The sequence below is a fragment of the Anolis carolinensis genome, unplaced genomic scaffold (genome assembly GCF_035594765.1).
Source record: "Anolis carolinensis isolate JA03-04 unplaced genomic scaffold, rAnoCar3.1.pri scaffold_17, whole genome shotgun sequence".
NCBI lineage: Eukaryota > Metazoa > Chordata > Lepidosauria > Squamata > Dactyloidae > Anolis > Anolis carolinensis.
Genome location: NW_026943827.1, coordinates 188,740 through 207,173, shown reverse-complemented (window position 1 = coordinate 207,173; position 18,434 = coordinate 188,740). Strand labels below are relative to the sequence as shown.

The window sequence follows — 18,434 nt, the reverse complement described above, 5'->3', positions numbered from 1 at the left end:
CTGTTGACCATTATAGGCCTTCTGTTGAGCATTGGTATCCATTGTTGACCTTTGTAGGCCTTGTGTTGGCCATCGAAGCCTTCCGTTGACCATTCTAGGCTTCCCATTGACCATTGTATCCATTGTTGACCATTATAGACCTTCTGTTGACACTAATGCCTTCTGTTGACCATTATAGGCCTTCTGTTGAGCATTGGTATCCATTGTTGACCTTTGTAGGCCTTCTGTTGGCCATCGAAGCCTTCCGTTGACCATTCTAGGCTTCCCGTTGACCATTGTATCCATTGTTGACCATTATAGACCTTCTGTTGAACATTAAATCCTTCTGTTGACCATTATAGGCCTTCTGTTGAGCATTGGTATCCATTGTTGACCTTTGTAGGCCTTCTGTTGGCCATCGAAGCTTTCCGTTGACCATTCTAGGCTTCCCGTTGACCATTGTATCCATTGTTGACCATTATAGACCTTCTGTTGACACTAATGCCTTCTGTTGACCATTATAGGCCTTCTGTTGAGCATTGGTATCCATTGTTGACCTTTGTAGGCCTTGTGTTGGCCATCGAAGCCTTCCGTTGACCATTCTAGGCTTCCCATTGACCATTGTATCCATTGTTGACCATTATAGACCTTCTGTTGACACTAATGCCTTCTGTTGACCATTATAGGCCTTCTGTTGAGCATTGGTATCCATTGTTGACCTTTGTAGGCCTTCTGTTGGCCATCGAAGCCTTCCGTTGACCATTCTAGGCTTCCCGTTGACCATTGTATCCATTGTTGACCATTATAGACCTTCTGTTGACACTAATGCCTTCTGTTGACCATTATAGGCTTTCTGTTGAGCATTGGTATCCATTGTTGACCTTCTAGGCCTTCTGTTGGCCTTCAAAGCCTTCCGTTGACCATTCTAGGCCTCCCGTTGACCCTCGATGTCTTTCTTTCTGCTCTTGCTTAGGCCTACTTCCGCCAGGGGGTGGCGCTGCAGTACCTGGGGCGTCACGGGGACGCGCTGGCGGCCTTTGCCTCGGGTCTGGCCCAGGACCCCAAGAGCCTCCAGCTCCTCCTCGGCATCACCGAGGCCGCCCTCAAGTCCCCCCTCCGAGGTAGGACACAAGGGTTCTTCTTATTAATATTCCTAATATTCTTATGACTATTATTAAATATTATCTAATATTATAATACATTATTATTATTATCCATTGTTATTATTGTAAATATTATCTAGTATTATTATTGTTATCCAATATTATTATCAATATTATTAATATGTGTATTATCTCATAGTATTTTTATTGTAAATATTATTAATATTATATTGATTATCAATATTATTATTATCATCATCCATTTTTCATATATTATTATGTAATATTATTAGCCATTATTATTTTCTAATATTATTATCCATTATTATTATATATTATTATTATTACCCATATTGTGATTTATTATATTATGTAATCTTATTATATGTTATTATTCATTGTATTATTATTATTATTAACCATTTTTGGATATATTTTGGATATATTATTATACTGTATTATGTAATATTATTATCCATGTCTTATTTATATTATTATTATTAATGTCTTATTTATATTATTATTATTAACATTTTATTTATATTATTTCTGGTGTTTTATTTATATTATTAAAGTTTTATTCTTCTTATTACTATCATTTTATATTATTAATATTAATGTTTTATTATTATTAATGTCTTATTTATATTATTATTATTATTGGGGTTGTGCTGTCAATTTTCGAGGTTGTGGGGTGTTTACTTTTGTTGTTTTGTCCGCTGCCGTGATGCCATCACTCTTTTATATATATAGATTAAAGTTTTATTCTTCTAATTTCTATCATTTTATATTATTAATATTAATGTTTTATTATTATTAATGTCTTATTTATATTATTATTATTAATGTCTTATTTATATTATTATTATTAACATTTTATTTATATTATTTCTGGTGTTTTATTTATATTAAAGTTTTATTCTTCTTATTACTATCATTTTATATTATTAATATTAATGTTTTATTATTATTAATGTCTTATTTATATTATTATTATTAATGTCTTATTTATATTATTATTATTAACATTTTATTTATATTATTTCTGGTGTTTTATTTATATTATTAAAGTTTTATTCTTCTTATTACTATCATTTTATATTATTAATATTAATGTTTTATTATTATTAATGTCTTATTTATATTATTATTATTATTGGGGTTGTGCTGTCAATTTTCGAGGTTGTGGGGTGTTTACTTTTGTTGTTTTGTGCGCTGCCGTGATGCCATCACTCTTTTATATATATAGATTATCCAATATGATCCTCCTCTTCCATAGAGTCCCTGGAGCCGACCTATGCGCAGCTGCAGCGGATGGGCCTGGACAAGAGCGCCTTCGTGGTGGTCTCGGTGATCGGCCAGGAGCTGCTGACCTCGGGGCAGGCGGGGGCGTCCGTGGTGGTCCTCGAGGCCGCCCTCCAGGTCGGGACCGCCTCCCTCCGCCTCCGCGGGTCCGTCCTCTCCGCCCTGGCCGCCGCCCACTGGGCCCTCGGCCAATCCGAGCGCAGCCAGCACTACATGCTCCAGGACCTGCACACCGCCAAGGCCCTCGGTATGGACCTCCACTCGTGGACACATTTGTTGTGATTGCGTTCCGTGGTTTTGTTGTTTACTCAGTCCTACAAATGTACATTACATTTTTCGGCTCTTCCTTTTTCTCTCATTTGGACTTAACTTTTCCAGGTTTTTTTGTTTGAAAGACATAGATGGCAATATTGTTGTGTGGCAGGGGTTTGAGTGTAGACTGCCACATCATGGAGTTGAAGTTTAAAGCGGGTGAAGGGAGTGAATACAGTGTTGTGGTAAAAAGAATTCGAAATTATATAAGGGTTGATTATGTATACATCGTTATGTAGTGGTGTGTCCAGGTAGTTATAAATATTATATGTGTCGCTGTGTGTATATTTTATGTTATTTGTGTAAATGTACATCTTCTCTGTCTATAAAAGGCGCATGGGAAGGGTTGGGAGGATTGTGGCGCATGCACACATCTCCTGTTGTGGTTGTTGCTGTTGTGATTGTGTTTTTAGTGTAATTGTGTTGTATCTTACTTGAGGCGGGGATGATTGATTGTGTTTGCAATTTTTGAGTTTGGGGGGTTTGGGGATTTTGTTGTTTTGTGAGTCGCCGTGATGCCAAAAGCCTTTTATATATAGACTAGCTGTGCCCGGCCACGCGTTGCTGTGGCAAAGTGGTGGTGGTATCGGTTAAAACTTGTTGTGGAATTTTTATTTGACGTTATTTGTATTTTTTAAAATTAATTTTACTGTCACTTATCTTTTTTATTTATTATATTTTATTATTTTGTTGTATTATTTTTATTGTATTAATTATTTTAGTGTTTTTTTATAATTTTTTATTGTATTATTTGTATTTATTTTTTATCATTATTTTATTAACACTGGGCTGAGTGGGTTGCTAGGAGACCAAGTGGGCGGAGCTTAGCCTTCAAACTGGCAGCAATTGGATAAAAACAATTATTCCTCTCCCTGTAATTAGGACTTCATTTTTCTTTTCTTTTTGTTGTATCAACCTAGAGGCATGGATGAGGGGTTGTGATGTCAATTTTCGAGGTTGTGGGGTGTTTACTTTTGTTGTTTTGTCCGCTGCCGTGATGCCATCACTCTTTTATATATATAGACTAGCTGTGCCCGGCCACGCGTTGCTGTGGCAAATGGTGGTGGCATTGGTTAAAAATTGTTGTGTAATTTTTATTTGACTTTATTTGCATTTTTTATTAATTTTATTGTAAGTTATATTTTTATTTATTATATTTTAGTATTTTCTTGTATTATTTTTAGTTATTTTCTGTTATTATAGTATTTTATTGTATTAATTTTTTAGTGTTTTTTATTATTTTTTATTGGGTTGCTAGGAGACCAAGTTGGAGGAGCTTAGCCTTCTAACTGGCAGCAGTTGGATAAAAACAATTATAGTCTAAATTCATTATTATACTATTATATTGTATTATTTTATTATATTATTTTCTTGTATTATTTTTAGTTATTTTCTGTTATTATAGTATTTTATTGTATTAATTTTTTCATTATTATACTATTATATTGTATTATTTTATTATTATTATTTTCTTGTATTATTTTTAGTTATTTTCTGTTATTATAGTATTTTATTGTATTAATTTTTTAGTGTTTTTTATTATTTTTTATTGGGTTGCTAGGAGACCAAGTGGGAGGAGCTTAGCCTTCTAACTGGCAGCAATTGGATAAAAACAATTACTCCTCTCCCTGTAATTAGGACTTTATTTTTCTTTTCTTTTTGTTGTATCAACCTAGAGGCGTGGATGAGGGGTTGTGTTGTCAAATTTCGAGGTTGGGGGGCCTGTAGTTTTGTTGTTTTGTGCGTCGCCATGATGCCATCACTCTTTTATATATATAGACTAGCTGTGCCCGGCCACGCGTTGCTGTGGCAAAGTGGTGGTGGCATTGGTTAAAAATTGTTGTGTAATTTTTATTTAATAATAATAATAATAAAACTTTATTTATACCCCGCCACCATCTCCCCTATGGGGACTCGGGGCGGCTTACATGGGGCCATGCCCAGACACCATACAATATAACAAAATAAACAGCAAATCATAACACAATATAACAGTGCAAAATCATCGTATATATATTACAACCCAAATCGGAGAATATTTGACTTTATTTGCATTTTTTATTAATTTTATTGTAAGTTATATTTTTATTTATTATATTTTAGTATTTTCTTGTATTATTTTTAGTTATTTTCTGTTATTATAGTATTTTATTGTATTAATTTTTTAGTGTTTTTTATTATTTTTTATTGGGTTGCTAGGAGACCAAGTTGGAGGAGCTTAGCCTTCTAACTGGCAGCAATTGGATAAAAGCAATTATAGTCTAAATTCATTATTATACTATTATATTGTATTATTTTATTATATTATTTTCTTGTATTATTTTTAGTTATTTTCTGTTATTATAGTATTTATTGTATTAATTTTTTCATTATTATACTATTATATTGTATTATTTTATTATATTATTTTCTTGTATTATTTTTAGTTATTTTCTGTTATTATAGTATTTTATTGTATTAATTTTTTAGTGTTTTTTATTATTTTTATTGGGTTGCTAGGAGACCAAGTTGGAGGAGCTTAGCCTTCTAACTGGCAGCAATTGGATAAAAGCAATTATAGTCTAAATTCATTATTATACTATTATATTGTATTATTTTATTATATTATTTTCTTGTATTATTTTTAGTTATTTTCTGTTATTATAGTATTTTATTGTATTAATTTTTTCATTATTATACTATTATATTGTATTATTTTATTATTATTATTTTCTTGTATTATTTTTAGTTATTTTCTGTTATTATAGTATTTTCTTGTATTAATTTTTTAGTGTTTTTTATTATTTTTTATTGGGTTGCTAGGAGACCAAGTGGGAGGAGCTTAGCCTTCTAACTGGCAGCAATTGGATAAAAACAATTATTCATCTCCCTCTAATTAGGACTTTATTTTTCTTTTCTTTTTGTTGTATCAACCTAGAGGCGTGGATGATGGGTTGTGTTGTCAAATTTCGAGGTTGTGGGGTATTTAGTTTTGTTGTTTTGTCGGTCGCCAGGATTCCATCACTTTATATATATATATATATATATAGAATAGAATATAGATAGAAGAAGAAGATAGATAGATATACACACAAGGCCTATATACACACACACACACACACACACACACACCACTATTATTTATTAATATCAGTATATTATAACAATTATACTATTATATTATTATATTTATTCTTGTATACACACACCATTGTTATTTATTAATATCACTATATTATATTATTATACTGTTATATTTATTATTCTATACACACATTGTTATTTATTAAAATCAGCATAACATTATTATAACATAATATTATATTATTACAGTAGAGTCTCACTTATCCAACATAAACGGGCCAGCAGAACGTTGGATAAGTGAGTATGTTGGATAATAAGGAGAGATTAAGAAAAAGCCTATTAAACATCAAAATAGGTTATGATTTTACAAATTCAGCACCAAAACATCATGTTATACAACAAATTTCACAGAAAAGGTAGTTCATTACACATTAATGCTATGTAGTAATTACTGTATTTATGAATTTAGCACCAAAATATCACAATGCATTGAAAACATTGACTACAAAAGTGCGTTGGATAATCCAGAACGTTGGATAAGTGAGTGTTGGATAAGTGAGACTCTACTGTATATATAAAAGAGTGATGGCATCAGGGCAGTATTTTTAGTATTTTCTTGTATTATTTTTAGTTATTTTCTGTTATTATAGTATTTTATTATATTAATTTTTTAGTGTTTTTTATTATTTTTTATTGGGTTGCTAGGAGACCAAGTTGGAGGAGCTTAGCCTTCTAACTGGCAGCAATTGGATAAAAACAATTATAGTCTAAATTCATTATTATACTATTATATTGTATTATTTTATTATATTATTTTCTTGTATTATTTTTAGTTATTTTCTGTTATTATAGTATTTTATTGTATTAATTTTTTCATTATTATACTATTATTGTATTATTTGTATTACTTTATTATTATTATTATTTTCTTGTATTATATGCATTGAAAACATTGACTACAAAAGTGCGTTGGATAATCCAGAACGTTGGATAAGCGGATGTTGGATAAGTGAGACTCTACTGTATTAAAATCAGCATAACATTATTATAACATAATATTATATTATTACTAATTATTGCAATATGCATATACACTATTGTTAATTATTAATATCAGTATATTAACATTATATAGTAGAGTTTTGCTTATCCAATGTAAATGGGCCGGCAGAATGTTGGATAAGTGAAAATGTTGAATAATAAGGAGGGATTACGTTATGATTTTACAAATTAAGCAACAAAGCATCATGTTAACATTTTATTATGCTATCATATTATTATATTCAATGTGGTTATTATAGTCTATATTCATGATTATACTATTATATTGTATTATTTTATTATATTTTAATATTTTGCCCCAGTATGTTCAATATGTGCCTTGATTGGCAGGTGACCAGATGGGCGAGTGCCGTGCCTATGGCAACTTAGGCTCCGCCTCCTTCTCCAAAGGCAATTACCGCGAGGCCCTGACGAACCACCGGCAGCAATTAATGCTGGCCATGAAGCTCAAGGACCGGGAGGTGAGTGATGTATAACAAAATACGAATGTGGTGGTGTCCGGGGATCTGTGTGCCCAATAATAATACATAACAAGACGTTTGTAACGATCCAAAGGTCCATTCCATTGGTCAGTCCCATCTATGGTTGACCAATGAACTCAACCGTTGAGTGTTGGGTCAATGTATTGGTCAACGGGTCCATCCCGTTGGTCAGTCCCATCTATGGTTGACCAGTGGACTCAACCATTGAGTGTTGGGTCAATGCATTGGTCAATGCATCCATCCCGTTGGTCAGTCCCATCTATGGTTGACCAATGAACTCAACCGTTGAGTGTTGGGTCAATGTATTGGTCAACAGGTCCATCCCGTTGGTCAGTCCCATCTATGGTTGACCAGTGGACTCAACCATTGAGTGTTGGGTCAATGCATTGGTCAATGCATCCATCCTGTTGGTCAGTCCCATCTATGGTTGACCAACAGATTCTTCCATTGAGTGTTGGGTCAATGTATTGGTCAACGGGTCCATCCCGTTGGTCAGTCCCATCTATGGTTGACCAGTGGACTCAACCATTGAGTGTTGGGTCAATGCATTGGTCAATGCATCCATCCCGTTGGTCAGTCCCATCTATGGTTGACCAGTGGACTCAACCATTGAGTGTTGGGTCAATGCATTGGTCAACGGGTCCATCCCGTTGGTCAGTCCCATCTATGGTTGACCAATGAACTCAACTGTTGAGTGTTGGGTCAATGCATTGGTCAATAGGTCCATCCCGTTGGTCAGTCCCATCTATGGTTGACCAGTGGACTCAACCATTGAGTGTTGGGTCAATGCATTGGTCAATGCATCCATCCCGTTGGTCAGTCCCATCTATGGTTGACCAACAGACTCTTCCATTGAGTGTTGGGTCAATGTATTGGTCAACGGGTCCATCCCGTTGGTCAGTCCCATCTATGGTTGACCAGTGGACTCAACCATTGAGTGTTGGGTCAATGCATTGGTCAATGCATCCATCCCGTTGGTCAGTCCCATCTATGGTTGACCAGTGGACTCAACCATTGAGTGTTGGGTCAATGCATTGGTCAACGGGTCCATCCCGTTGGTCAGTCCCATCTATGGTTGACCAATGAACTCAACTGTTGAGTGTTGGGTCAATGCATTGGTCAATAGCTCCATCCCGTTGGTCAGTCCCATCTATGGTTGACCAGTGGACTCAACCATTGAGTGTTGGGTCAATGCATTGGTCAATGCATCCATCCCGTTGGTCAGTCCCATCTATGGTTGACCAACAGACTCTTCCATTGAGTGTTGGGTCAATGCATTGGTCAATAGGTCCATCCCGTTGGTCAGTCCCATCTATGGTTGACCAGTGGACTCAACCATTGAGTGTTGGGTCAATGCATTGGTCAATGCATCCATCCCGTTGGTCAGTCCCATCTATGGTTGACCAACAGATTCTTCCATTGAGTGTTGGGTCAATGCATTGGTCAATAGGTCCATCCCGTTGGTCAGTCCCATCTATGGTTGACCAGTGGACTCAACCATTGAGTGTTGGGTCAATGCATTGGTCAATGCATCCATCCCGTTGGTCAGTCCCATCTATGGTTGACCAACAGACTCTTCCATTGAGTGTTGGGTCAATGTATTGGTCAACGGGTCCATCCCGTTGGTCAGTCCCATCTATGGTTGACCAGTGGACTCAACCATTGAGTGTTGGGTCAATGCATTGGTCAATGCATCCATCCCGTTGGTCAGTCCCATCTATGGTTGACCAACAGACTCTTCCATTGAGTGTTGGGTCAATGTATTGGTCAACGGGTCCATCCCGTTGGTCAGTCCCATCTATGGTTGACCAGTGGACTCAACCATTGAGTGTTGGGTCAATGCATTGGTCAATGCATCCATCCCGTTGGTCAGTCCCATCTATGGTTGACCAACAGACTCTTCCATTGAGTGTTGGGTCAATCTATTGGTCAACGGGTCCATCCCGTTGGTCAGTCCCATCTATGGTTGACCAGTGGACTCAACCATTGAGTGTTGGGTCAATGCATTGGTCAATGCATCCATCCCATTGGTCAGTCCCATCTATGGTTGACCAACAGACTCTTCCATTGAGTGTTGGGTCAATGTATTGGTCAACGGGTCCATCCCGTTGGTCAGTCCCATCTATGGTTGACCAACAGACTCTTCCATTGAGTGTTGGGTCAATGCATTGGTCAATGCATCCATCCCGTTGGTCAGTCCCATCTATGGTTGACCAGTGGACTCAACCATTGAGTGTTGGGTCAATGCATTGGTCAATGCATCCATCCCGTTGGTCAGTCCCATCTATGGTTGACCAACAGACTCTTCCATTGAGTGTTGGGTCAATGTATTGGTCAACGGGTCCATCCCGTTGGTCAGTCCCATCTATGGTTGACCAGTGGACTCAACCATTGAGTGTTGGGTCAATGCATTGGTCAATGCATCCATCCCGTTGGTCAGTCCCATCTATGGTTGACCAACAGACTCTTCCATTGAGTGTTGGGTCAATGTATTGGTCAACGGGTCCATCCCGTTGGTCAGTCCCATCTATGGTTGACCAGTGGACTCAACCATTGAGTGTTGGGTCAATGCATTGGTCAATGCATCCATCCCGTTGGTCAGTCCCATCTATGGTTGACCAACAGACTCTTCCATTGAGTGTTGGGTCAATGTATTGGTCAACGGGTCCATCCCGTTGGTCAGTCCCATCTATGGTTGACCAGTGGACTCAACCATTGAGTGTTGGGTCAATGCATTGGTCAATGCATCCATCCCGTTGGTCAGTCCCAACACTCAGTAGTAATAATTTATAATGATAATAAGATGTAAAGTGGGTCATGGGGTGTCAGTGTGCCAAGTGTGGTGTATTATTATTCTATTACTATATATATAATATTATATATATTATTTTATATATTATTTTATATCCTATTATTGTCATTATATTTTATGTATATGATTATATAATTATTATATTATACTACATTAGTATTCTATCACATAGATTATAAATATTCTATTATTATATATATATATAATTATTGTGTATCATGTTGTATCATATTATTTTCATTACAATATTATCTATCTATCTATATATATAAAAGGGTAGTGACGTTTCGGCCTGGGACAAAACAACAAAACTACACATCCCAGAAACACTAAACTTGGCAGCACAACCCCTCATCCATGCCTCTACGTTCATACAACAAAAAGCTCCAGCTACTCCAGAAAGCGGCCAGGCTTTGAGAATGCAAGGCTATTCACTGCTATTCCACCTGGCCAACAAAGATTCCCATAAGCCACAGCAACGTGTGGCTGGGCAAAGCTAGTATAAATATAAATATAAACATTAGTGTTATTATATCATATATATTATAAATATTATTACTCTATTATTATATGTATTATATCATTATATTATTGTAATATTATGTTTTATAATATTTTATTATTAATATTGATATGTTAAAATTATATATTATTATAATATAATAATAATAGTATAATAAATTTATTATTATTATTATTATTATTATTATTACATTGGTATCCATGGTCCGTTCTTTCCCAAACTTCACCTGGACGTAAATTGGGTTATGGGGTGCACATGTGCCAAGCGTGGTCCGGGTCCGTCCTTCGTGGGGGGTCGCCCGTGGTGGTATCTGGGGTCTGTGTGCCCAATAATAATACATAACAAGACGATCGTAATGATGTGTAATAATATAGAATGATAATAATATGTCGAGAGGGTCATGGGGTGCACGTGTGGTCCGGGTCCGTCCTTCATGGGGGTCGCCCGTGGTGGTGTCCGGGGTCTGTGTGCCCAATAATAATACCTAAGAAAACAATCGTAACGATGTGTAATAATATAGAATGATAATAAGATGTAGAGAGGGTCACGTGTGGTCCGGGTCCACCGGTCGTGGGGGTCACCCGTGGTGGTGTCCGGGGATCTGTGTGCCCAATAATAATACCTAAGAAAACAATCGTAACGATGTGTAATAATATAGAATGATAATAAGATGTAGAGAGGGTCACGTGTGGTCCGGGTCCGTCCTTCGTGGGGGTCACCCGTGGTGGTGTCCGGGGTCTGTGTGCCAAATAATAATACCTAAGAAAACAATCGTAACGATGTGTAATAATATAGAATGATAATAAGATGTAGAGAGGGTCACGCGTGGTCCGGGTCCACCGGTCGTGGGGGTCGCCCGTGGTGGTGTCCGGGGATCTGTGTGCCCAATAATAATACCTAAGAAGACAATCGTAACGATGTGTAATAATATAGAATGATAATAAGATGTAGAGAGGGTCACGCGTGGTCCGGGTCCACCGGTCGTGGGGGTCACCCGTGGTGGTGTCCGGGGATCTGTGTGCCCAATAATAATACCTAAGAAGACGATCGTAACGATGTGTAATAATATAGAATGATAATAAGATGTCGAGAGGGTCACACGTGGTCCGGGTCCACCGGTCGTGGGGGTCGCCCGTGGTGGTGTCCGGGGATCTGTGTGCCCAATAATAATACCTAAGAAAACAATCGTAACGATGTGTAATAATATAGAATGATAATAAGATGTAGAGAGGGTCACGCGTGGTCCGGGTCCACCGGTCGTGGGGGTCGCCCGTGGTGGTGTCCGGGGATCTGTGTGCCCAATAATAATACCTAAGAAAACAATCGTAACGATGTGTAATAATATAGAATGATAATAAGATGTAGAGAGGGTCACGTGTGGTCCGGGTCCGTCCTTCGTGGGGGTCACCCGTGGTGGTGTCCGGGGTCTGTGTGCCAAATAATAATACCTAAGAAAACAATCGTAACGATGTGTAATAATATAGAATGATAATAAGATGTAGAGAGGGTCACGCGTGGTCCGGGTCCACCGGTCGTGGGGGTCGCCCGTGGTGGTGTCCGGGGATCTGTGTGCCCAATAATAATACCTAAGAAGACAATCGTAACGATGTGTAATAATATAGAATGATAATAAGATGTAGAGAGGGTCACGCGTGGTCCGGGTCCACCGGTCGTGGGGGTCACCCGTGGTGGTGTCCGGGGATCTGTGTGCCCAATAATAATACCTAAGAAGACGATCGTAACGATGTGTAATAATATAGAATGATAATAAGATGTCGAGAGGGTCACACGTGGTCCGGGTCCACCGGTCGTGGGGGTCGCCCGTGGTGGTGTCCGGGGATCTGTGTGCCCAATAATAATACCTAAGAAAACAATCGTAACGATGTGTAATAATATAGAATGATAATAAGATGTAGAGAGGGTCACGCGTGGTCCGGGTCCACCGGTCGTGGGGGTCGCCCGTGGTGGTGTCCGGGGATCTGTGTGCCAAATAATAATACCTAAGAAAACAATCGTAACGATGTCTAATAATATAGAATGATAATAAGATGTCGAGAGGGTCACGCGTGGTCCGGGTCCACCGGTCGTGGGGGTCACCCGTGGTGGTGTCCGGGGATCTGTGTGCCCAATAATAATACCTAAGAAAACAATCGTAACGATGTCTAATAATATAGAATGATAATAAGATGTCGAGAGGGTCACGCGTGGTCCGGGTCCACCGGTCGTGGGGGTCACCCGTGGTGGTGTCCGGGGATCTGTGTGCCCAATAATAATACCTAAGAAAACAATCGTAACGATGTCTAATAATATAGAATGATAATAAGATGTCGAGAGGGTCACGCGTGGTCCGGGTCCACCGGTCGTGGGGGTCACCCGTGGTGGTGTCCGGGGATCTGTGTGCCCAATAATAATACCTAAGAAAACAATCGTAACGATGTGTAATAATATAGAATGATAATAAGATGTAGAGAGGGTCACGTGTGGTCCGGGTCCGTCCTTCGTGGGGGTCACCCGTGGTGGTGTCCGGGGTCTGTGTGCCAAATAATAATACCTAAGAAAACAATCGTAACGATGTGTAATAATATAGAATGATAATAAGATGTAGAGAGGGTCACGTGTGGTCCGGGTCCGTCCTTCGTGGGGGTCACCCGTGGTGGTGTCCGGGGATCTGTGTGCCAAACAATAATACCTAAGAAAACAATCGTAACGATGTGTAATAATATAGAATGATAATAAGATGTCGAGAGGGTCACGTGTGGTCCGGGTCCACCGGTCGTGGGGGTCACCCGTGGTGGTGTCCGGGGATCTGTGTGCCAAATAATAATACCTAAGAAAACAATCGTAACGATGTGTAATAATATAGAATGATAATAAGATGTCGAGAGGGTCATGGGGTGCACGTGTGGTCCGGGTCTGTCCTTCGTGGGGGGTCGCCCGTAGTGGTGTCCGGGGATCTGTGTGCCAAATAATAATACCTAAGAAGACGATCGTAACGATGTGTAATAATATAGAATGATAATAAGATGTCGAGAGGGTCACACGTGGTCCGGGTCCACCGGTCGTGGTGGTGTCCGGGGATCTGTGTGCCAAATAATAATACCTAAGAAGACGATCGTAACGATGTGTAATAATATAGAATGATAATAAGATGTCGAGAGGGTCACACGTGGTCCGGGTCCACCGGTCGTGGTGGTCGCCCGTGGTGGTGTCTGGGGATCTGTGTGCCCAATAATAATACATAAGACGGTCATAAGAATGTGTAATAACATAGAATGATAATAAGATGTAGAGAGGGTCACGCGTGGTCCGGGTCCACCGGTCGTGGTGGTCGCCCGTGGTGGTGTCTGGGGATCTGTGTGCCAAATAATAATACATAAGACGGTCATAACAATGTGTAATAATATAGAATGATAATAAGATGTAGAGAGGGTCACGCGTGGTCCGGGTCCGTCATTCGTGGGGGGTCGCCCGTGGTGGTATCCGGGGATCTGTGTGCCAAATAATAATACATAAGACGGTCATAACAATGTGTAATAATATAGAATGATAATAAGATGTCGAGAGGGTCACGTGTGGTCCACCGGTCGTGGGGGTCACTCGTGGTGCATAACAGACCATCGTAATGATGTGTATTAATATATAATGATACTAATCAAGTCCCGTGATATGTTATGTCTGACTCTCTGGTGTGTTTCTCGCCCCCGTCCGTCCCCCCCCCCCAGAGCGCCTCGTCGGCCCTGACCAGCCTGGGCCACGTGTACACGTCCATCGGGGACTTCCCCAACGCGCTCTCCAGCCACAAGCAGTGCGTCCTGCTGGCCCGCCAGGGACCCCCCTCCCCGGCCGGGCGCCTGACCGAGGCCCGCGAGCTGGGCAACATGGGCGCCGTCTACATCGCCATGGGGGACTTCCAGGAGGCCGTCCGCTGCCACGAGGAGCACCTCCGCCTGGCCAAGGAGCTCGCCGACCCCAAGGTAGCCCCCCCCCAGGTCATATTCTATCATCAATATATTCAGTGGATGTAGAGAGGGTCATGGGGGGGGGGGTCTGTGCGTCAAGTTCGGTCCGGGTCCGTCATTCGTGGGGGTCTCAGTGTCCCTCATTGTGGGTGAACTACAACTCCCGGAAGGTACGGTCATTGACATTATATATTAATTATAAGGCCTTATCATCATCCTCATATAATATTGCTATCTATATATATAAAAGAGTGATGGCATCACGGCGACGCACAAAACAACAAAAATAATACAAGAAAATAATAAAATATAATAAATAAAAATATAACTTACAATAAAATTAATAAAAAATGCAAATAACATCAAATAAACATTACACAACAATCCTCATATAATATTGCTATCTATATATATAAAAGAGTGATGGCATCGCGGCGACGCACAAAACAACAAAACTACAGGCCCCCCAACCTCGAAATTTGACAACACAACCCATCATCCACGCCTCTAGGTTGATACAACAAAAAGAAAAGAAAAATAAAGTCCTAATTACAGGGAGAGGAATAGTTGCTTTTATCCAATTGCTGCCAGTTAGAAGGCTAAGCTCCTCCAACTCAATAAAAAATAATAAAAAACACTAAAACAAATTTGACAGAAAAAGTAGTTCCATACACAGTAATGCTATGTAGTAATTACTGTATTTACGAATTTAGCACCAAAATATCACGATGTATTGAAAACATTGACTACAAAAATGCGTTGGATAATCCAGAACGTTGGATAAGCGAGTGTTGGATAAGTGGGACTCTAATGTATATTGTATTAGTTTTATGTATTTATTATTACTAATTTTATTAAGTATTCTTTTATAAAAAATAATAAAATAAATATATTTATATATTCTATATTTACTCATATTACTATATCAATACATTCTTAGTATTATTCTAGCAATCTATTATTCTATTATCTATATATATAAAAGAGTGATGGCATCACGGCGACCCACAAAACAACAAAACTACAGGCCCCCCAACCTCGAAATTTGATAACACAACCCATCATCCACGCCTCTAGGTTGATACAACAAAAAGAAAAGAAAAATAAAGTCCTAATTACAGGGAGAGGAATAGTTGCTTTTATCCAATTGCTGCCAGTTTGAAGGCTAAGCTCCTGCAACTTGGTCTCCTAGCAACCCAATCAAAAATAATAAAAAACACTAAAAATTAACACAATAAAATACTATAATAACAGAAAATAACTAAAAATAATACAAGAAAATAATAAAATATAATAAATAAAAATATAACTTACAATAAAATTAATAAAAAATGCAAATAACATCAAATAAAAATTACACAACAATTTTTAACCAATACCACCACCACCACTGCCACAGCAACGCGTGGCCGGGCACAGCTAGTAATATTTATATAATATTTACTAGCTGTGCCCGGCCACACGTTGCTGTGGCAAAGTGGTGGTGGTATTGGTTAAAAGTTGTTGTGGAATTTTTATTTGACATTATTTGTATTTTTTTAAAATTAATTTTATTGTAACTTATCTTTTTTATTTATTATATTTTATTATTTTGTTGTATTATTTTTAGTTATTTTGTTATAGTATTTTATTGTATTCATTTTTAGTGTTTTTAAATATTTTTTATTGTTTTATTTGTATTTATTTTTTATTCTTTTATTAACACTGGGCTGAGTGGGTTGCTAGGAGACCAAGTGGGCAAAGCTTAGCCTTCTAAACTGGCAGCAATTTGATAAAAGCAATTATTCCTCTCCCTCTAATTAGGACTTTATTTTTCTTTTCTTTTTGTTGTATCAACCTAGAGGCGTGGATGATGGGTTGTGTTGTCAAATTTCGAGGTTGGGGGGCCTGTAGTTTTGTTGTTTTGTCCGCTGCCCTGATGCCATCACTCTTTTATATATATAGATAGTATGCATATTATTATATTTATTACATTACATTATGTTATATTAATTATAATTATAATTATTTATTACAAGGCCTTATCATATAATACTTATATTATTATATTTCACATATTTATATTACTTACATTATTATGTTTATTACATTATGTTGCTTTAATTATAATTGTAATTATATTTTATAAGGCCTTATTATCATCATATAATATTAATTTTATTATATTGCTTATATTTATTAATTACAATACATTATGTTAATTATAATTATCATAACAATATATTACATTATATTACATTATGTTATATTAATTATATATTATATTATAAGGCTTTATAATCATCATCATATATTTATATATTATATTGCTTATATTTATTAATTACAATACATTGTATTAATTATAATTATAATTATCGTAACATAATATAATATATACATTATATATATTTTATTAATTATAAGGCCTTATCATCATCATATAATATATATATATATATATATATATATATATATATAATATTGTATTACTTATATTATATTTAATAATACATTATGTTATATTAATTATAATTATTAATATATATTTATATATATACACACGTTATATATTATATTAATTATAAGGCCTTATCATCATCATCTTATAATATTTATATTATATTGTTTATATTATATTTATTGCATTACATTTCATTATATTAATTATAATTATACATATAATATATAATTAATATTACATTACATCATTATATATTACATTATTTATATTATCATTATGCACATTATTCTAATTATATTACAAAAATGTTATTAGTTATATTTGACTATATTATTATTATTATATTATATTATACTAGCTGTGCCCGGCCACGCGTTGCTGTGGCAAAGTGGTGGTGGTGGTATTGGTTAAAAATTGTTGTGTAATTTTTATTTAACGTTACTTGCATTTTTTAATTAATTTTATTGTAAGTTATATTTTTATTTATTATATTTTATTATTATCTTGTATTATTTTTAGTTATTTTCTGTTATTATAGTATTTTATTGTATTAATTTTTTAGTGTTTTTTATTATTTTTTATTAGGTGGGGTTGTGCTGTCAATTTTCGAGGTTGTGGGGTGTTTACTTTTGTTGTTTTGTCCGCTGCCGTGATGCCAAAAGCCTTTTATATATATAGATAACAAAATATAGAAAGCATGGCACATTGCCTGTTGTGGGCTTTGGCCTTTTTTTTGGGGTGTTGTGATTGTGTTTTTTGTGTGATTGTGTTGTATCTTACTGGAGGCAGGGATGATGGATTGTGTTGCCAATTTTAGAGTTTGGTGGGTGTTGGGTTTTGTTGTTTTGTGAGTTGCCGTGATGCCAAAAGCCTTTTATATATATAGACTAGCTGTGCCCGGCCACGCGTTGCTGTGGCAAAGTGGTGGTGGTGGTATTGGTTAAAAATTGTTGTGTAATTTTTATTTGACTTTATTTGCATTTTTAATTAATTTTATTGTAAGTTATATTTTTATTTATTATATTTTATTATTTTCTTGTATTATTTTTAGTTATTTTCTGTTATTATAGTATTTTATTGTATTAATTTTTTAGTGTTTTTTATTATTTTTTATTAGGTTGCTAGGAGACCAAGTTGGAGGAGCTTAGCCTTCTAACTGGCAGCAATTGGATAAAAACAATTATTCATCTCCCTCTAATTAGGACTTCATTTTTCTTTTCTTTTTGTTGTATCAACCTAGAGCCATGGATGATGGGTTGTGTTGTCAAATTTCAAGGTTGGGGGGCCTGTAGTTTTGTTGTTTTGTCCGCTGCCCTGATGCCATCACTCTTTTATATATATAGATTACTGTTAGGTTATGTGACATCATATAACCAGTACGCCTGGACCAG

General features: G+C 36.8%; 1 protein-coding gene across 1 annotated transcript in view; it reads left to right on the top strand.

Moving 5' to 3' along the window:
- The window catches only part of LOC134294603 (tetratricopeptide repeat protein 28-like), a 103,867-nt gene that overhangs the window by 12,346 nt on the left and 73,087 nt on the right, over nucleotides 1-18,434 (top strand). The window contains 4 exon segments of the mRNA XM_062966176.1: nucleotides 953-1,100; nucleotides 2,362-2,634; nucleotides 7,155-7,285; nucleotides 14,364-14,615. Coding sequence (XP_062822246.1) covers nucleotides 953-1,100; nucleotides 2,362-2,634; nucleotides 7,155-7,285; nucleotides 14,364-14,615 — 804 coding nt within the window.